This window comes from Caloenas nicobarica, chromosome 6 (genome assembly GCF_036013445.1).
Source record: "Caloenas nicobarica isolate bCalNic1 chromosome 6, bCalNic1.hap1, whole genome shotgun sequence".
Lineage (NCBI taxonomy): Eukaryota > Metazoa > Chordata > Aves > Columbiformes > Columbidae > Caloenas > Caloenas nicobarica.
The window spans coordinates 42,380,284-42,401,866 of record NC_088250.1 but is presented as its reverse complement, the minus strand read 5'-3'; the positions used below and the strand labels follow the sequence as shown (position 1 = coordinate 42,401,866).

The 21,583-nt window shown below is 41.1% G+C and overlaps 1 protein-coding gene across 9 annotated transcripts in view; it reads left to right on the top strand.

The window, feature by feature from the left end:
• BAZ2B (bromodomain adjacent to zinc finger domain 2B) overlaps positions 1 to 21,583 on the top strand; it is a 113,605-nt gene that overhangs the window by 49,528 nt on the left and 42,494 nt on the right. For 8 of the 9 annotated variants that reach the window (XM_065637357.1, XM_065637353.1, XM_065637355.1 and 5 more), the window contains 7 exons: positions 8,308 to 8,463; positions 13,274 to 13,435; positions 14,871 to 15,064; positions 15,368 to 15,568; positions 16,204 to 16,602; positions 18,970 to 19,579; positions 20,743 to 21,033. In XM_065637357.1, the coding sequence (XP_065493429.1) occupies positions 8,310 to 8,463; positions 13,274 to 13,435; positions 14,871 to 15,064; positions 15,368 to 15,568; positions 16,204 to 16,602; positions 18,970 to 19,579; positions 20,743 to 21,033 (2,011 nt within the window). In that variant the 5' untranslated portion in view covers positions 8,308 to 8,309. The remainder of the gene's footprint in view (positions 1 to 8,307; positions 8,464 to 13,273; positions 13,436 to 14,870; positions 15,065 to 15,367; positions 15,569 to 16,203; positions 16,603 to 18,969; positions 19,580 to 20,742; positions 21,034 to 21,583) is intronic. The other variant, XM_065637352.1, reaches the window with a different exon arrangement.

The following is a 21,583-nucleotide window of genomic DNA, read 5'->3' as shown; positions in this document are numbered from 1 at the left end:
GGAACGAGTGCCAGTCAGCGTGCTGGGTGAAACTGTGACCTCTTCACGCCAGAGCGTCAACTGCATAGTGGAGCTTTCATGGGAGCCTGAGGTTTCTCAAGCGTGCTGTGCTGCCTCCCTTACCAGCCCTGGGACACGGGGTATTTAATTTGAAACACCAGTGACCTGGAGTACTATTCTATACTAATCCCTCTTACAAAACGAGACTCTTTTTTTTTTTTTCTTTTTTTTTTTTTTTTTTTGAGAAAATACTGAATTGCTCCTCTCACAAGAGAAAACTTTATATAATTTCGTGTTCTAAATAAGTTACAATAATGCTTAATATTGATGGTGTCTACAAAATGTCCTTATTTGGGTGCCAGCAAAACAGGCATATCATCTCCCGGCAGGCTGGCACTCCGCACTGTCTAGCCGGCTTCTTGTATCCCTGCTCAGTTTTTTTCCTATGTCTTGCAATCCTGGCGTTTTAAAAATGTGTCCCTTACTATTTTTAGTCTTTTTGCATACTCCATGTCTATAGAGCCTCTTAAGCTCAGAGCTCAGTACCTCACAGCTGAGTTTCTTTGTTTAAAGCTTCAGTTCAGCTTGTGGCAGAACTGGGTTCCTGTAGAACAGGAGGGGCAGCCCTGGCGGTGCTGCTGGAGCTCCTGCTCTGCGGGCTGCCCTTCGGCTCACGGCAGCTTTGTGTCCTGGGGAGAGGGAGGCATGGGGCAGGTGGTGCTCAGGGGTGCAGGGGGGCGCAGGGTCCCCGAGATGCAGGGAGGCCCAGGGCTGCAGCGGAGAAGGGCAGGTGCTACCCCAGGCTGCAGCCACGGGCTGTCCCTGTGCAGTTTTGGTGGCCGCCCTCTGGAACTGAACGTGGTGTGGCAGGAGATGCGGCTGCTCAGGGTTCCCTCTCCCCCACCCCGCAAAAGAGCTGCAGTTTTAGCTGTTACTCAAACGTGACCATGATCTACCAGCTTGCCTTTGCAGGGTACCTTTAAATTCTGAAAGAATGGTTTATGGGAATACCGTGTATCATTGTTAATCTTTAAATGATAAGCAAGCTTTGCCAAGAAAACAACACCTGGTACAGCTAAAATGGACTTCTGTATTTTAACTGGTGTTTTGTAATAATGTAGGAAAACGTAATGTTTAGCATGTGGCTTTGTTAGAAGCCTGAAATCTAGATACGTATTCTGACATGTACATTTGTTTTTGTAGATGGAAATACGGATGGCTTGTTGTCGTCTTTCTCTGCAGTATGTGGAAACAGAAATGCAACCTGTCAGGTTTTTTTAATGTCTAACCACTTCCTTCAGGTTTGTAAATAACACTGAGATGTCAGTTTTGCATCTGTTTGGTTTTGTGGATGAAGTCAGCAGGGATAGTCTGACATGGTAAGGTCTGCCATGGCTTCTGTTCAGGCTTGAGTTTATTTCTTTGTATCTTAAGAACCCAAATATTATTTCTGCTAGTTACTCTGTTTAGGTAAACTTCAGTGGACTTTTTTGTTTTGCTTTAGTTGGTTTTGTTTTGCTTAATTTTTTTTTTTAAAGATCATAATGCCTTAAAACTGTAATAAACAATGAACAAATAACCTAAGAAAGATATTTTGCAAGTAAGGGCGGATGCCAGTGGTGGAGCTGCCTTAAATTGATGGCTAGCATAGCACAGAATCCTTCCTTCTAGAACTGGGTCTGGTTTTCCAAAGAACTGCGTGAGTGGAACAACGTGAAGACGTGGAGACCATTTCGCTGTGTCTCAGCCTTGCTGGCTCAGATGTTAGTGGGAACCATTGCATTGCTGTTCGTGACACCACAAGGTGCTTTAGGAGTTCAAAACTGAGGAATTAGCATTCCTCAATGATAAGTTTTTAGTCAAGGTGCCAAAATTTTCAGGCTTTCCTCACCAAAGGGAAAAAATATTTATCTCTGAGGAAAAAGCAGCATGTAGAGGGACAATAAACTTTTTTGTTAGGCATCTATTTAGGTGCGTACTTATTGGAGACGAAGGCGCTTTCAGGACATTAGTGTCACAGGCACTTTGGTGAAATGACTGTATGTACACTGTGGAACCTTTTCTGTTTTCAGTTGTCCTCTGTACGCAGATGATTGTCACAGCACCTGTAATTCAGTCTGCGGACGCCTGTACCTCCAAGTGATTCTAGACGGTGTGTCTGCAGTGAGGAGCTGGGAAAGCCAAACCCAGTTCTTCATATACATAGAGCTTTCTAGCACCCAAGTGGTCCAGAGATGTCAGGCAGATTAGAAAAGGAGGTAGTGTCAGAAATTGGCTGGATCACCGTGACTTTAAAATAGCATTAGTTCAGTAAAAGATATATATCTTAATCTAGTGTACAACCCTGTTAAACAGGTTTGCTTCACTGGGGAAAAAGTTTTTGGTGCTTTTACCATTCAAGCAACGGAGCTGTTTTTTCACAGCTGGCCTGCGTATCCGACGGAAAGTGAACAGCTCAGGAGCCCCTGGTGTTAATGGAACAAGAGGAGGCGTTTACCGCAGGGCAGTGTTCTTCTCTTTGCTCTTTATTCTTACTGGACTGTGATTTTATTGGATACTTGAAGTTGGAGCGAAAACAGTGACAGAGGAGTTCGGTTAGCTGTTTACACATTAAAGTACAAAAAGATCAATTAATGTGGTTCTTAGCAGCAAGTCCCAAGTGGTCAGTGATGCGAGGCCCAGGAACTCCTCTGGAGCTGCCAGTGTAGGAGATCTGTCTGCTGCTGCGGTGATGGTGAGAACGCTCCCGGTTTTGATGGATTGATCTGCCACAGGGGTTTGCAGGCGCTCCTTTCCTCTGCCTTCCTGTTAAAGTCCACTCAAGCAATTCTGAGTCAGTGGTATTATTTCAGCACTCAGGTTTTACACTTCTCAAGCAGGTCTTTGAAGTAGCATCGGAAGAGACTGAGCTGTTCCACTTCCCCGGTCATCCCTGTGCCTTAATTTCTAAAATGACACTACTCTTCATTGTCCCTTCTTGGTAGGTGAGGAAAAAGGAAATAATATACTTTCATGAGTTCTAAATGCATTTCTTCACCTCTGTGAAGTATCTAGGTATTTCATGCATAGTTGAATCAAAAGATTAGCTTGATGTCAGCAAGTAAAAAATTCAGATGCATAATAACTGGTAAGCAAAACAAAAATAAAATTGAGTGTATCACTGGATAATTATATGCAGGAAATACTTGTTTCAAATATAACAATGTTTTAGGTATCAGCAGGGAAGATAACCAAGTGATTCTCAGGAAAAGAACCTGAAAAAGTCCAGTTGCTTAGCTTGTAGAGGTGAACAGGAGAACGGGATACAAGTAACTGCAAAAGCAAGTGATGTTGCTTACTCTCCATCACGGAATGCTGGACTGGTTAGTGGCCAGATAAGGTATTATCTGTTGGACTTCACATTGCAGTGAAGTTCAGCAAGGCCAAGTGCATGGTCCTGCACGTGTCGGGGCAATCCTGAGCACAAATACAGGCTGGGTGGAGAATGGACCGAGAGCAGCCCTGAGGAGAACGACCCTGAGGGGGTGTTAGCTGATGAGAAGCTCCAGGTGATCCCCAGCATGCGGGCAGCAGGTCAGGGAGGGCATTCTGCCCCACTCTGCTGAGACCCCCGGAGCACATGTGCACATCAGACACGGACCTGCTGGCGCAGAGGGGCCACGGGGGTGATGAGAGGGAGGACAGGAGGTCCTACAGCAGCCTTCCAGTGCCTAAAGGGGACCTGCAGGAAAGCTGGAGAGGGGCTTTTTACAAGGGCATGTTGTGACAGGACAAGGGGTAATGGCTTTGAACTGAAAGAGGCTTGATTTAAATTAGATACAAGGAGGAAATTCCTCCCGGTGTGGGCGGTGAGGCCCTGGCCCAGGCCGCAGCTCGGTCCCCGTCCCACGGCGCTCAGGGCCGGCTGGGCGGGAAGGTGTCCCTGCCCGTGGCGGGGGAACCCAGACACTCTGTGGTTCTGTGGTTACTGGCTGCTCCTGCTTCTCCGAATAATATTTGGAAACTGGGGATGTGATGTTCATAGTACTGGGAGCCCTAGCACACAGTTCGGTCTGTTAGGCTGTAGAGCAAAATATAATTCTTTTGAGTCCTCAACGACAAATTATGCTACGATGTCAAGGAATGCATTGTAACGGCCCCCGCTCTCTTCCCCATATGAGTTACTTTCTTGATATTACCTATAGGAAGCCTACTTACACGTATAATTTTTTATATGTACATGCGCATAGATTTGCCTTTATTTATTTTATCAGTCCAGACTCTTAGTGTTGATATTCTGTGTGTGAAATGTTTGTTTTAAGTAGACTTGCATCATGTCAACACGAAGTGACTCCTGTGGTGCTGTGTTGCCTGATGGGTGCTGGTGTTGCCATTCGCGCTTTGTGGTACACACTGGACAGATCGCATTTCTTGCTCAGCGTTACGCAGCTTTCAGGAATATATTCTGGAGTTTATCCAGAAGCGAGTATCATGGAGAATTGTAATTTAAACCAGACCTGTGTGCCCTCCACCGTCCATGGAATGAATGTAAAGCCCTCAGTCATTCATAAGTATTCTTTACCACAGTCAGGAAGATCGTGAAATGTGTGAATGCAGAAGTATTTGAAATGAGGTTTATTTCTAACTAAAAATAACAAAATTATGGAGACAATAAGATTTTCGAGTTGCAGCTTAATTTGCATGTATCATTTAACAACGAATTTATCTTGTCAGATGGAGTCAAAACATATGCATTTTTCAAAATATCGTATTTTATTCTCGGTCTATTTAAAATGGCCATTGCATGTTACCAAATACTAGGATGGTAACTGGTTCCCCGATCTGCTTCTGTATTTGCCAGGTCAGTCCTGACTCAGTTATGCCAAACTTAAGACTTGGATCTGCTTTCAGGTGGCTTTTAGTAATTCCCTGTATGTGGGCAAAGGCTGTTAAAGCAAACATTTATGGAACTGTGATGTGATAAATTTGTGTTTTTATGAATATTTTCACTGCTATAGATTCTGATGCAATGAACAGTGAGTTGTTACACCGCTGGTTGAACCTGGCCTGGCATTAGAAAGGGAGGACTATAAAGGGTTTGGGGTATAATGCAGGAATGTGCCCTGTGCCTCGCACAGTGTTACTGACAGTAATGGGTTGTTGTGGATGGAAGTGTCCTTGTAGTTGGTCTGATACTTGTGAAACACAGGCCAATCTTGCTATTGATTTACTAAAATAAGTTTTATTGTGGTGGTTGATTTACTAAAAAAAGTTCTATTATGGTGGCTTTTTTCCCTAGCAAGTTCTAGGTAATGTGCTTAATGTAAATTATTGAAAGTGACATAATTACAGTGAAGTTCTGCAGAACTTGGAATGCTTAGTACTTAACCTGGCCTTTAAGATTTGTATGTACAGCATTTGAGCCATGTAGAGTGACTCTCGTTGATTATATTGACACTTGTATTTGAGTTTTAAAACCTCAGGTGTGTAAACCATTGTAGCCGCAGAGGGTGCGTGTGGGAAGGGCTGTGGCGCCGGAGCAGGAGCGTCACGGGAGCCGGCTGTGCCCACAGCTCGTCTGCCGTGAGCTGCCCCGGTCCCGGGCTGTTGCGGCCAGGGCGCCTGTCCCGTGCAGCTCTTGGCACGTCGCTGCTCTCACCGCCGCTCCCCTGGTTCTGCAGCCTTTGTGACGGGCGGTGCGGAACCCGGGCCGGAGTCACCCCAGCGCCCGCCCGGTGTCACCTCCCGTGCCAACCCAGCGTGTCTGCCCCGCCGCGGGAGTGGAGCTGGGTGGTGAACTTTACTTCATGAAATGGAAGTGCGTTCAGACTGTGGTGAGCTCTGCTGCGCTGGGCTGTTCTGAGCCGCCGGGCTGCTCCCCTTCCAGCGCTGGCGTCCTCAGCGCCGGAGCGCTCGCTTCGGCTCGAGACGCTCGCGGGCAGCAGCATGAATCGATATGATTAAATACTTTGTGCGAGGCAAGAGGACACCAAATGTTGTAGGACCCTTTTGCAGTTGGCTGTCAAAGGCCTTACAAATTTCACTTGGTCATTGAAGAAGACTGAAGTATTTTTGTACTTCATCACTTTCCACTTATTTTCCCTGTGTTAGGGGTAGTAATTGAAATAATGCAGCAATACTTGGGAGTGTAGAGGTTACGCTGGAAGCTGGAGGTGAGTAAGTCTGCTGGTTAGAGTTTTTCAAGACCCACTTTATCTAGTGTTTATGCATCTCAACTAACGTTGACAGGATGCTATTACATACTACCATCTCTTGAGGGGAGTTATTTGTTAATACCTGTTTAAGAATTTTTTTTTTGTTAGTATACATTTCATCAAAGTTTTTGAGCGTGGAATTGGTAGGTAATTTAGTTTAAAGAAATTTCATGTTGTTAAATGTGAAAATGACTTGATTGTTGTTTCCTTTAGTAAACCTTTACCTCTTTTTAGTGTCCTTATTAAACATTAGTAATTTTTTTTTTCAGAAAAGGCATAATTTTCCTTGTGTAAAGCTGCCCATACCTCCCTCTTTGTTCCTTTTTAAAGGGAGATTACTTTCTTTTTTCATTGGATTCGGTTGCATTCATGATTATTATTCGCTATGTAAAATTCTGGGAAGATCACTGGCGTTTTGAGCAAAGCATTGAGAGGAACTGACACGAGTTACTACAGCTAGATAATTTAAAAAGTCTTTTTGTTTCCTAGTTTTAGTTATTCAGTTTAAAAATATGAGAATTTAAAAACCAGTCATAAAAGTTCATAAGTATTGACTGGCAAAATACACTGAAATGGAACAAATGCCTAATTTATACTTGAGGTTAAAAAGAATATGGATCTGCTGTAACTGGTATGGACTTTTTAGTCACAGAACACATTAGGTCTACAGCGTAATAATGATTGCTGATCCTGACTAATGACTGTTTTGGGATTACCTCTTTTGAAGTCAGCCATCTGCTGTGGTTAGAGTAATAAACTACCTCCACGTCACTAAGGGTTGGCTTAGTTTGAAAGCAAAAGTATGTGTATCTTTAGGAAAAGAATGTAATTTCTTCAGTTCAGAATCCTTTAGGAATAGTGATATTGCAGTTTTCTATTAATCACTTTAAACAAGCCGAATTAAAGGTTGAAAAAGGGCCCCCCCTCGATGCCTCCCCCCCCCGCCCCGATCTTATCTGATACTGTATTACCAGTCCAAACATACAGCTTTTGGTGGTTAAAAGCTTGCAAGCACAGATACATTTATTTCTGTATTAAAAAGTATTGAATTACCAAGGATATGACACAAATTGGGATTGCTTATAGTTGGTTATTAACTGTGCTTATTTGTGAAACACATTAAATGGAAGACTTATTTTAATGCTGTATTATGACACACAACATGGCAGCAATTTTTTTAGAAATTGGAGAGTTCTGGATGTTTTTGTCAGGAAACGTACATAAAATACATTTCAATCCTGAGTGCTGAATGCAGTGCATTAAAGCTTAGAAACCCTTTCCCTTTTATGAATGATTACTGTAATAATACCATTATGATGTGCTTTTCGTTTCCCTTATGCCATGTGTATATACAGTAAAATCACCATGGCCATATACAACAACGAATACTAAAATACAACAAAACCATAGGTCTTTGTACAAGGACTGCCTGTTGGCCTCTCCTAAGTTTAGTCATTCATAGTGTCTAGAAAATGTACTTTGTTATATTCATTTATGTCTATTTATTGGTCTCTACATTTATACTAAAGATAGCAGGTTTTTTGTAGTGTGAAATAATGCATGTTTGCAAACACTACAGACTTAAATCCACAGATACAGACTCAAATCATAATCCCTTGTGAAAGGGATTTCTATTAACTATTATCCTTAGGAATAATTATAACATTTAATGGACGCAATTTGACATTTAAAGTCTACAGCACATACAGTGTTTTTCAGTCATCTGCTTCCACTGAGTAGCAGTTTAGCGGAGTTATAAATGTATCACTAAAATCAATGAGGTATTCTTTAACTGTGGATAGAAAATGTTCGATTGGAGAAAAGTATGTATTTAGCAGTCCTGAATTAAAAATTTAAAATGTTTAATAGTATTTTGCTTTGGTAAATTATCTGAAGGAAATAGTTTTCATGGTTTTTACTGTTATTCCGGAAGTTCATAGCCCTCATATTTATACAATCTCGTCATAATTGCTGGGTCTTTCCCTAAAGGAAGAGACGGGATGTGGAGTTCCCGGCACGACGACAGGGTCTGTGAAGCTGGGATGCGTCAGGTCCTGCAGCCGCTGGTATCTCCCTTGCTGCCTCAGACAGACATTTCTCTTCTCTCTCGCAGATATGGAGTCTGCAGAGCGGTTAACGTCATCATCGGTCTCCTCTGCTGCAGCTGCTGCAACTCCAGCCTCTTCTGCCCCGTCTGTGGCTTCAGCTGTGCCGAAAGGCGGGCTGTCCTCCGGGGCCGCGTCACTGAGCGCTGCCATCAACACCTGTGGTAAGAATGGCTCAATTATGTATCGCAGTGTGATCTTAGTGTTTGTCAACATTTGTAATTATTGTCACATATATGGCAATCCAGTGCTTCCAGAGCAAACGTGGTGCTTGCAGCAGGGTGAGCAAGCGTGTGTTCTCCAGACCGAACAACGCTTCTGCCCCGATACTGTAGAGCAGTTGATTCTCAGTGCCCCATTACGGCCGGCATTTGTTCATCTGCAGCTTTCTTGGGATGAGAAATAGAAACCAGAATGTCTGCATACCTAGAATTAGGTCTCAGCTATTTATTTTAATTACTCTGAAATCAGTCAGAAGAGTTCTCAGCTAAGACAGATCCAAAACAAATAACAATGTGTTTTATATTTCAGTACCCCACTACAAATTCAACCCCAAAAGATTTCTGTGTCTGTGTTAATTAGCCTGTGCCGCTTTAAATGGTTCTCTGTGGTGGTTCCCAGAATGTAGTCGGAGTTCATTACAAATGGCTATGAATGTACAGTCCCAAACAGAGGATTTGTGTGACTCACTTAGCTCTGCTCGCTGTCTTTACTTTGTAGATACTACAGCAAGTAATTTTGTGTCTCCTGTAACATTGTGTGTATGTATAGGATATATATTTGGTCTATCAAAATACAGTAAGACTAAAGCAGATGAGTAATGTAGTAAAGATAATGAACTGTCAGATTCTTTCTTCATTAGAAAATCCAGGTAGTCCTTTTCTTAAATAGGTTTTAGGATTTTATTCTCAACTTTTATTAAAAAAAAAAAAAAGGCAAAAAAGCAGTTTCACTTCTATCTGGTAGCTAATAGTTATAAAGACTGATCATAATTCCCAGTATTCCGGGTTGTTTCCGTTTAGTTTTTTTTAGTGGTCACATCCTTTGCCTGGCTGCATCTGATCTTTATATATAGATGTATAATATATATATTTTCTCAAGGACACTTTGTATTCCTAGAAACAAGCTGGAATGTGGTTTGCTATCAGTACTGTCCCATCAGTTTTATTTGTGGGTATATCCATTTCTGGACCTGACATAGCACACTATGGTTGCTGTCGCACCCGCTCTGAAAGGCGTTCGCTGTCCTAGAGAAACACCACACGAGTGTTTCTCCTGTCAAACAGCCAAACACTGTGTTCCCGTGAATGGGAATGTCTGAATTCACAAGTTATTCTGTACTCAAGATAAACTAGTGTCCTAGCCTATTTCTAAACGGAGATGTTATTCACTTCTGTGATATTAAAAAAAAAACCAAACAAACAATGTCTGACTATCTCAATCTGATAATTAAATTATCTTCACATTTAAAAATGCATTTCTCTCGCATCTAGTAAAATGATCAAGAATGAACAATTGCCCTTGCTAAGAGAAGGTAAAGGCATCTTAATCTGTGCATTAAATTTGAGAGGTTCCTTTTGTTCCAATTCATCTATTCATTTTCTGTGCAGTAATCAATAGTCTATTAAGTTGTCTCCACCATAAACCTGATTGCATACCCTGGCAGGTCCCCGTGATGCATGATGAGGTAGGACTGGGAGGCTTTATGCTTTGCCAGGGAGGTTACACTACAAATAAATTATTTTGGCATATTCCCAGGTCAAATAGACAAAGCACCTGTGTGAAACCATTATGAAATACATCACATACCATTAGTTTAATTGGTTAGTACAGCACTAGTTTCTGAATAATTGAAGCATTCCAATCAAGTAAACAGATACATTACTTGCTTCTTATTCACCAATTGCTAAAAATAAGAAGACACATTGGAAAAGCAAATCAAATCTGGAAAGAGGTTTAAATTCATCCTCATGAGGATCTTAGCAACTTTGGAAGAATATAAATCAACGGCCTTTTCTCACATGAGTAAATGATACAATAATTCAGTGTTTTGTCTTTATGAGGGGCAATATACCAGCATGTGAAACTGTTCAAAGCTGAACAAGTGATTCTTATTGGTTTAGTATTATCAGACTTGAAGGTTCTTTATTTTTAATTTTCCAAAAAAGGAAGTTCATTAACTTTCTATAAAATGATTTTTAAAAAAAAGTATTTTTTTCCAAACCAGAAGCTGCTTCTGTGACATAAAATATGTTCAGTCTTTCTTGAGTCAACTATCTCTACTCAAGTGAGACCCAGAAGAATTTTAAAATTGCGGACATAAATGCACAAAGTCACAGGATTGTTTTAATTTGAAAAGTCTGTAATTTTCCACTTGATTTTCTGATTTATAGTAACAAGATTGAGATGGAAGATTTTCTTTTTTTTCTTAACACCAGCTATTTTTTGGTATCTTGGTCTTTATAGAAGAATGACAATGTAGCTCCTTAAATAAATGTTGAGAAAGATCAGATTTAGTGCCTAAAATGTAAAACTGCATAAACACATTTCTTCTATGGTGTTTTTTATAGTCCTGGGTTTTGTACAAATTTTTGTCTGAGGCTTCTAGGTATTTATTGACTTCTGGAGAGTCTAAGGGATCTGAATGCCAGGTGTCAATAGCAAAATTGAAATGGATGTGTAAAACCAGAGTATTTGGTGTCTTTTAGCAATTAGAATCTTTCATTTATAACATTTTAAAATCACTGTGATGTACGTTCTTAGAATTTCAGTGTCTATTGACACTGGCAGGTTAAAATTAGTTTATTAGCATTGTTCACACTACAGTTATGTATTCATTAAGGGTCTTACTGTGTGTAACATCCATGTACTTAACGTAGCTGTTTCTTACTTTCCTTACCTTCTCAATGTGTGTTATAGCAATATGAAATAACCGTCTTATAATGCATTAGACTAAATCCTGCTCAACTATATGGTTTAATTCTTTCAATCACAGTAGTAATGAACATGTATAAAATAGCACAAGTTCTATACTTACGGCACAGTTCTTGTAATATACAAGCTTTATATTTTTATTTTAAGAAATGAAGCATGCCAGTGGGCCGAACCACAGGTCTTGCTCTTCCTCAGCTGGTCACAGGGACATTGTGCAAACTATTTGTCCTGAATAGATGCCACAACTTAATCTATGTTTCAGGGTTCAGAAAGAATCATAATTGCACTTAAGCCCTAAAGAAATAATTTTCAAGAGAAGGAAAAGGTCGATAATGGGAGTCAGAAGAGACTTTCTTACCCCCTAGTCTGCCCTGTAGCTTGTGTGGATTGTGCCTTCCGGAGTGTTTCCAGAGTTCAGTGTTACCCAATGAAGTTTGTGCCATAAGACAGGAAAGCATACCCGCAGATCTGGTACTACGGGCATAAACAAGGCCAAAAAAAGGCCCTGCGTTTCTCGACTTGTTTACATGAGTGAGGCACGCCAAGGCAGTGCCGTTCTGCCCCCCGCTCAGCCGTGGGGCTGAGGGCCGCGCAGGCGGGCCCGGTGCCCGGCGCCGGCAGCCGCTTGCTGTCGGGTTTGTGTAGACCCAGCCTGTGTTTCTAGCCCTTGGCGCAATGGCGTTAATGTGTCGTGTTTCTGATTCTTCTCCTTCTGGTAACGTGATGGAATTTGTGTTTTGATTGGTGATGGGTGGGAAGAGTTACTTTGAAGAGAACAGATTTTTCTTTCCTCACAAAGTATTACTGCATTTTTTTTTTCAGACGCACACATTTTCTCTCTCTCACACATAGGATCTTTGTTCAAAAGTTTCTTTCCCTTTAGATGGATTTGGAAGTTTCTTCTTTAATTACGCTTTGTGGTTTTTTTTCAGTTGTTGACTAAGAAATGTGTTACAAAATGTTGTAGCTACAGCAATAGCTGTTACAAAAGAAGACCCCGATGCTCTAAAGGAGTTCTGTGCAAACCTGCGCGCTGTTTCTGGGCTCCTGCTGAAGCACGGAAACAAGAGCAGTACACTGGATATTGGCTGTTTAGGCTTAGCTGTGCCTTATTAAAAAATATAGTCAGTTTGGTCTTGCAGAATTTCAAGAATCTGCAGAAAAGAATTACGTAAGGGTTGCATAAATATTCTAAATAGTTGCTACTATAGTAAAGAACTTCAAAAATTGAAAGTTGTAGAGACCGTATCAACTCCTTTGAAGTTTATTTTCCTGGAAAACAAAAATCAATAACCATTTAATATGAAAGTTTGAAACAGCAACAAAATTAAAAGGTGCATTATGATGTTTTTAAAATAAGAAATCTTTATTCCTTGCTCAACATCTTGAATTTATGTAACAAAGCAGCACAGACCAGCCCTGCTTCTGATTGTGAAACAACCATTATAATAGAGATTTACAGAAAAAAAAATAGAGCTGCTTTTTTCTGATCCACTGTCAAACTCCAGGTGGAAATGCCTTAGAGTGGGTGTGGAGCCACAGTAGAGTAGCTGGAGAGTCCTGTATGAAATAGGGCATTTCATGGGAGCTGCCACAGAGGGATCTTGTGGAAGAGGCCTTGGAATATCCCAAGCCGGAGACGGCAGAGGTGACTAAAGCTGTTGGGTTTTTATAGTTCTGGTGTAGGAAGACTGAGGTAGTAATGGGTGTTCATAGTGACCTGTGAGTACTGATACTGGTTAAAAGACCAACAGTTTCATTTTGCGGTGATCACTGTCACATAGCTTTCCATTAAGTATTTGTTTTAAGAATGCGTTTAAATGAAGCTGCATTGAAATCTTTACCAGAATGGCTTTAATGACGTAAGACCAGAGTTGCTGTGGGAAATTCATGTCATTTAAAGTTCCAAAGTGTTGTGTTTTCTTCTTACTCCCAGATTTAGTAAATCTGCTCTAGATGATGCACAGCAACATGTTTACAGGAGTATTTAAATATATTGTTAGAGCAACTGAAGTTTGTTGTTATTTCCTTTCGGTGCAGAATGGTGGCGAGCAGCGGACACGCACTCTCGTCCTGGGGCAGCTTTTTTCCCGCCGCTCTTGGGAATTCCACCACTGTTTGCACCTCCTGCACAGAATCACGATTCTGCCTCATTCCACTCCAGAGCCACAGGAAAAAATAGTCGGAGCAGTACAGAGAAAGGTAATGGTTAAAGTTGTATAGGGAATAATCGTATCGAACTTCTGCACATGCGTATAGATGTGAATTTGAGCTTTACCTTTCATTGTTCTTCCCGTTCCTAAACAGTTCTTTAAAAATGGATTCTGTTAGCTAAGCATGAGGCATGAAAGTATGGACTTTCAACAGCAAAACACTCTTTCTACCAAGGTTTTCTTTTAAAGTTTGTGGTTTGATTTAGGAGGCCTTGTACTTCCATAGTGACTACCGTTCCTCTGCATATAAGAAGCAGGCATCAGGTAGCTGTTTTTTGGGGGGCATGAACGGAAGGATGGCTACGGCTGCAGGATCTCAATGAAAATAGTTCAGTGACGTTAGAACATTTTCTTACATTTCAAACCAGTATTTTATGTAGTGGTATTGCACACGTTTTGAAGATGTAGGAGACGTTTGATGTTTGATAGTAGGATTGTTCAGCGGAGAGGAGGCTGCGGGGTGACCTTGTTGCCGTCCCTGCTGAGGGGCCGATGGCTCCGCGCTGGTGTCCGGTGGTAGGACGCAAGGGCCCGGCATGGAGCTGCAACAGGGTGGGTGCTGCAGCACTGGGTGTTGGGAGAGTGTCGCTCACTGAGAGGGTGAGCGACTCCTCAGGACGTGGTCCCCGAGCCGGCTGTGCTCAGGAACCGTGCTCTTAGGTCTGTGGTTTAACTTCTGAGTTGTCCTGTGTGGACCCAGGAGTTGGGCTTGGTGATGTCGGTGGATCCCTTCCAACTCAGGATCTTCTGTTCTGTGATTCTATGATGTATGAGCAAAGCTCTTTTAAATAGTTTTGGTAGGTTTTAGGACCTGATATGTGTTTCAGAATAGACCTGGGATTGCAGAGCAGCAAGTCTGTGTGAATAGGGGTAATTTTCTTGGAAAACAACACTCTTCTTGACAGATTAGTAAGCAAGCTTGAAAGCAGATGTTAACTTCAAATAGCATTCCCACAATTCTCCTCCACCTCTTGTTAAACATTGCAAATCTCATACAATATCTTGGGCTTCATGGCTTTTCTTTGGAGCTGATTGATACTTCAAAATTGGAAACAAATTATTCTGTGAGATATTTACTGGAATGTATACTTTTTTGTATCATCTTACTTCGAAATCTTATTTTTCTGCCTCTGACTAAACTCAAGGATAGTTTGGACTTAAAAGTGGATGAATTCAGATTTTTTTTTGGTCTCCTTACAGCGTTAAATGTGTTTGTCCTCTGCCCTGCATGTTTTAATTAAAATAGCTCCATGAGCAAATCGAAGTGACTCTTGGATGGCATATTTTTAGTATATGTTGGGAGCAACCTGCGAGTAATCTAGTATCTTGTTACGTGTTTATGGAAGCTAGTGTGACTGGAACATCTCATAGTATCTGCGGCTTCAGATTTTTTCAAGTGTCAATTTGTAATCTGTCACCCTAAGGTATAAATGGATCACTGAATGGGAACAGCACCACTGCAGTGTCTGCTGTCGGCACATCTGTACTGTCCACCAGCATTGCAACATCTGCAGGACCAGTGAAAGCTGTAACCTCAGGAGCAGGAGGCCGCAAATACAACCAGGAGCAAAGCAAAGTTCAACTCTTGGATGCCAGAGCTGACAAAATCAAAGATAAGGTAAATATGCAGAAAAAACCCTTAAGATTCAGACAAAAACTTGACATGGTACGTGTTCTGATTGTGCACACAGCAGGATTTTAAAATGTTTTCTTCCAGTACAAAATGTTTTGGGTTTTTCTTATTATTGTTTGTTAAAGCAAAATCTGTACCCTTCTCTTTAGTCTTCTGCAAGACAGTTGTGTTCAAGGATTGCAGATTACACTGAAGTCTTACTGTTTTTTTGTTTTAAAGATTATGCATAATAATATGATATAACAGATTAAAGCTGAACCATTAATAGAGCATTTATCTTCCTGGTAGAAGCCCAGAAAAAAGGCAGTGGAAAGCTCTAGTAATAGTGACAGTGATTCGGGCTCCTCATCAGACACCTCAAGTGAAGGCATAAGCAGCAGTGACTCCGATGATCTGGAGGAGGATGAGGAGGAGGATCAGAGTGCTGAGGAGAGTGAAGATGATGAATCTGACTCTGAAAACGAAGCACATCACAAAACCAAGAACAAGGTATGACACCTCGCTCTGCTGCTTGCGGTCTGGTTGCTGGAAGCTGGTTGTGAAAAGCCGACCTGCTCGTGTTTGTACCAGAGAGCAACTATTTAACTACATATTAATGAATGCTGAGAATACTCTGTTTGGTTTTGCTTCAGGGTTTTCTGGGGCTTTTTGCTTCCCATGTGTGTGTTTTGTTGTTCTCTACGGGCTGGGAGTTTAACAGTTGGTAGACTGTTATTTTTGTTATAGTGGGAAATATAAAGAAATGAAGTGCTGTGTGCTGGTAGTGTATTGGAAATGTTTCTTTCTATGGATAATGCTTTGGCAGTTGCTTTTTTCCTAGAAATGGAAAATCAAGATCGGAATCTTAGGTTTCCTCTTAGCTTTACAGTCAAAAATACATTTTAAACCAACCATAGTTTAGTACTTCTTTACTAAATGGTGTCTTCACATGCTGAAACTATCTGGGGAAAAAAACAACAATCCCAACAATAAATGTATGACGAGATTGATTTTAAAATTATTATTGTTCATCCTCTGCTAAAAATGGTACAGTTGTGTAATTATTTAATGGAAACTGATGTAGGTTTTTTTTAAAGTATCTTTAACTGATCTGATACGAACTGTCAAAAATACATATTTCGTAGGTGCTAATGCATAGTGGCATAACAGATACGAAAACTGATGGACAGAAACCACATGAAAAGTCCCAAGAAAAAAGAACACACCAGCAGATACCTCTTGTGTCTGATTCCCAGACCCCCTCGTCATTCCAGTCCCAGCAGAAGCAGCCTCAGGTTTTGTCACAGCAGCTTCCCTTTATTTTCCAAAGCTCTCAGGCAAAGGAGGAATCTGTGAACAAACACACAAGTGTAATACAGTCTACGGGACTGGTTCCCAATGTGAAACCTTTGTCCTTGGTACATCAAGCCAAAAAGGAAACCTATTTAAAACTCATAGTTCCTTCCCCTGATCTACTCAAAGCAGGGAATAAAAATACCTCTGAAGAGTCTGTCTCTTTGACCAGCGATGTGAGATCAAGACGGGTGAGTGAAAAATCACTGGGTTTTTTTTATTATTTGTAACGTGCATTGCCTGCTTAACAAGATACAACATTGTGCTGTCAAGCTGTTTTAAATATAATGTTTAAAAATTATGTATATATTTCTTTTCATATCATGTTTTTTGACATGTTTTTCGCATTACATGGATTTCTCAATTATGTAAATTAACTAAATTGTGTGGGTAGTATATGTTCTGAACTGTGGTGGTTGGTTGTTTTGGGGAGGGGTGTTGTTTTTAAAGAGTAGCAAATAATCATGCTTTAATTTTGGAGATGATTTGCTATACGTTACAAGTGCCCTGAACTATTCCATAACTTCATTTTGGAGAAAAGTCTTCTCTGTGGTGGTGCGTGTGTGTGTGCATACTCTAATGTGTGTGTGGTGTAACATATCACACCTCCTGTCACTAATGCCAGGCTTGAGTTTCATGCTCATCACGCAGTGGAACTTGGAGCTCTGCTGACAGAATCAGTGCTGGTGGGAGCGGTGGGTGCGGAGAAAGCAAAGGATGTTGTCGTGCATCTCTTAAGGCAAATAAGCAGCTAAAATCAATATCAAAATAAGAAAAGTACTCCTGGGTAAATTGTGTGGCCTGAACAATTTTTCATGTGCTTCTCCTAGTTTCAGTCGAAACGCTGGTTTAATACTTTCCGTGTGTAGTGTGTAAGCATGGCTTCGCTTTGTTTCAAGGTGGATTGGTTTAAGTCAAAGTAATTAAAATTACCTATTCCAATCATTATTTTAAACAAAGTAGCCAAAAGCCTTTTCTAAACCATGTTTGATTTAATCTTGGGTTTTGTTTGCTCTTTGAAGACAGAAGGATATTCATGCACTGATAGCTATTAAAGCTCAGTATGGCCATTGCAGTAAATTTGATCTTCCTTTTTGCTGGTCAGGACACTACAATATGTTTACACGTGTCTTAGCAGTTCCATAGCTTACAAAAATTCTTTGCAGATTCTCAGTTTATTTTGTTAATAGTGATTTTGGTGACTAGTGATGAATTTTCATTTCTGTTCAGTTAGATTTAATGTGTATTAGAAGAGAATAAAAATCTAGCATTTTAGAAACGCTGAGTCTTGAGAGAGAGAGATATAAATATATTTAAAAGTATATTAACCAAGGCAAGTTTCATTATGAAAAGCAAACTTCGTTTTCAACTAAGTAGTATTAGGGGAGAGTAAACTCAATTCTGATTCTCAGCTAACTCGCAGTCCTCATTGAGGACTGGAAAATACTTTCATCATGTAGTTTTTATTCCTAGATCAGAAGAGAAACACTATTTTTCCTTTCAATTCCCAGTTACTTCGTAAAATTCAAATAAGCTAGTCATTTTTCTGGAATGGTTAAAGAAATGATAATTACGAATACATGTGTCTTTGCCGTTGGAAGATGTTTCTGCTGTCAAATTCAGGTTATGAGTCTTCAGCTGATGGCACATCAGCCATTTAGTGGTTCGGTTTCTTTAAAACTCGAGCTGGAAACATACTCTGTGAATATTTATTTCATAGGTTTTCATGATTTCATATTCAGTTTTAAATGTTAGTAACTTCAAGAATGTATTGTATTTGACTTAATATTTTAAAATTGATTTAAAATGGACCATCTTTTTCCATTCTATTATTTTTTTCTGTCAAAGATGATGTATTTTCTTTTTCCTTGGAAGAATCTTGAGATTAAATACCGTGTAAGCTTTACATGCATTTCTGAGCCACTACTGGTTTTTTTTACTTTCAAGTACTACTTTTTCAGAGTTTACTAACTAGCATATCACAGTACTTCTGACTAATACCTTTTTTCCCATGCTTTTTTGGTAACATTTTTCTATGCCCAGAGTGTTCTCTTGGTTTTCTGCTACTACTGTAGCCATTAGCATGTTGTATTTACCTTGTGCGTAAAGATGAACAAATACAAAGCTAGTTTTACATTCACTAATGAGATTTTGTATGTTGAAATGAGTAAAAAGTGGGGTTTTTCCTATGCCATTACATAAGAGTAGTCTCTTTTTTAAGTAGTATTTTTCAAGATGCTTAATATCTTTATGAAAATCACTGTCTGGAGTGATGTAGCAAGCGAAAAAGCTTCCCTACATAATTTAGATGAGCTTCATCTTGAGTTCAAGTTGTCTTTTCCTACTTGATTTACAGTGAAAATCACAAGAGACTTGTGTAACTTGTAGTTACTCATCTCTTCCGTTGTAGCTAGCACATACTTTTAACCTACTAAAAATAGCTTAGCAGATAGTCAAGACTTCATAGAGTTCACCTGCATGAATACTTAAAAGAAAAAAAAAAAAAAAAGAAAAAAAAAAAATCCACATTTTATTCCTGTGTCATCTTATTTTTTCAGGAACAATATAAACAGACATTCCCAGCAGCACAGCTAAAGAAACGGGAATCATCTAAGAACCTGAAGAAGGTTATTGCAGCTTTGTCAAGCCCCAAACCAACATCTAGTTCACCAGCTCATCAAAAACTCACATCCTTGGAAAACAACCATTCCAATCCATTCCTGACAAATGCACTTTTAGGTAATCACCAACCCAATGGAGTTATTCAGAGCGTCATCCAGGAGGCTCCTCTTGCACTTACTACAAAACTGAAGCCCCAGACCAAGACCGGTGACAGTGTAGCCATCTCCAGTAGCACCCCCTTTTCTGTGCCAGTAAACCTGAGCGCAAGTGGGAAAAAGCCAGCTGGTAACCGGACACCTGGTGTGCCCTCTACCTCTCCTGTGTTACCTGGTCCAGGAAAGGAGAAACCCATCAGCAATAATGCAGGAAATGCAGTAAAAACCCAACACCGCCTTCACTCTGCAAAGCTGGTGGTGGAGCAGTTCCGAGGGCTGGACTCGGATGCCCCCAGCAGTAAGGACTCTGATGACTCAAATGATGATGATGACGACGATGAAGACGAAGATGAGGATGATGAAGATGATGATTCTGATGATAGCCAATCAGGTGGTTTAACCTTTTTAATAGGAAAAGCAGAAACTTTATTTTTTGAGTGTTGAAAACTTATTTCCCACCATATTTAAAAATGGGGTAGGAATTTTGGGGGTAGCGTGGCCCACATGGTGTCCTGCAGGTATCCTTGGCAGTAGCACATGGTCTCCCAGTCCCCTGTTGTGTCGTCTGCAGCCCACGTTTCGGGCATTGTGGTCGCTGGCCGATGGTGAGCGTGCTGTGAGCTGTCCTGGTGAGGCGGCTCCACAGCCCTGCCTGCAGTGCCCAGGGGTGCAGGGAACGGGCTGGGGGGTTAACACTCTGCAGGCAGAGCCCCTCTGCCGAACGGGCTTCTCCAGCCAAGAGGGTCTGAACGATGCCTTCGCATTGTCATGAAAAGCGTTTCTGGGCTTTGTTCGGGAGCACAGCAGTCAATGAACAAGAGTAGAGGAAAATACCAGGACTGTTGTAAGGGCCGCAGTGGTTGTAGAGAGTGTTCCAACTACTATTCAAAAGGCCCTTAAGCCATTCGGAAGGGTAAGGCCCGTTTCAGGAGCTGACTGTATTCCCCGGCACTCCTTTCGCCCCTCTGTGCCGTATCCCTTGGGCCCGGCTCCACCTTCATCGTTCTCTTTCACTGTCATCAACACACCCTGTACTAATCCTCTTTTTTTTCTCACAGCTGTGGGCCATCTTCAGTTCCTTACCCTGTCCACCCTTTATCTAAGCTTTCCTTTGCCCAGATGGCCACACTTCCAGTCCTGACACCTTTCAGCCTTCCATCGTTTGCTCCCCCCATGCTCCGTTCCCAGCCTGCGGAGCGCCCTTCCCAGGCAGCGTTCGCAGGGGATGCTGGAGCTGTAGCTCCTGCTGGGGTAAACAATCTCTTAAAATACTTCAGCTTCCATCTCTCGCCTCCTTGTGCAAAGCCAAAGAATTCCATCTGAAACAACAGTGCGTTATCACGCAGAATTACTTCATGCTGTCGTATTTGTAGTAATTTTAAAATTCAGGTAGTTAATTATAACCATCTATATATACTCAAGAGATGTTATTAAAAATAAGTCAGAAAAGCTTATTTAATAAGACAAAAGACTCTGTAAGTGTTAGAACTGAAATGTATTTGCCATTAATTATGGAATCATAATGTGCCTTCTGCCACACTTGTTTTTCAATAGAATCTGACAGTAATTCTGAATCAGATACAGAAGGGTCTGAGGATGAAGATGATGAAGATGATAAAGATGAATCAGATACAGACACCGAGGGAGAAAAATCTCCACTGAAAGTGAATAAGACTCCATTGTCTGTGAAGAGCTCTTGCATTGGTCCTGCAGCTCACTCCACCCCGCTTAATCTCCAAGTAGCAAAGACCTCGAGCTCTGCACCAGCTGCCTTATGTCCGGAGAGCCAGCCTGCGGTTTTCCTTGGGACACCACCGTCTGCCCTCGCAACAAGTACACACTGTGGTACCTAAAGGCCTTTTACTGTAGTGCATGTAACATCTAAGCGGCATGTGTTGTAAAAGTAGTTATAAAAATAGTTTGGACTCAATATAAGAAATACATTTTTTACAGTAAGAACAATAATTCACTGGAACAACCTTTTCAGGGATGTGGTAGAGTCCCCACCACTGGAAATTTCTTAAGATGTGGTTGGACAGGGTGCTGGATCATGTCATCCACCTTCCCTTTCCTACGAAAGGTTGGACCAGATGGTCCCTTCCAGCCTGGGCTATTCTATGATCTGTTCACGGTTGCTTGCAGCAAACGTTAAACTGAGTCAGCAGAATTGCGAGTTCTCAAGACTTGAACATTACACTTAGTCCAGGACATTTTAGCTCATATCATTATTTGAGAGAAGCTAGGATGAAATAGCCAGAATTGGTATTTATTACATTGAAACTCTTAATTATTTAGTCTTTGTTCTTTACCATTTTATTGTAAACGTAGGTATTCCTGTTTAATTCTCTGCATTATAGCTTGCATTCTGAATTTTCCAGTTCTGCCCCTTCCTCAA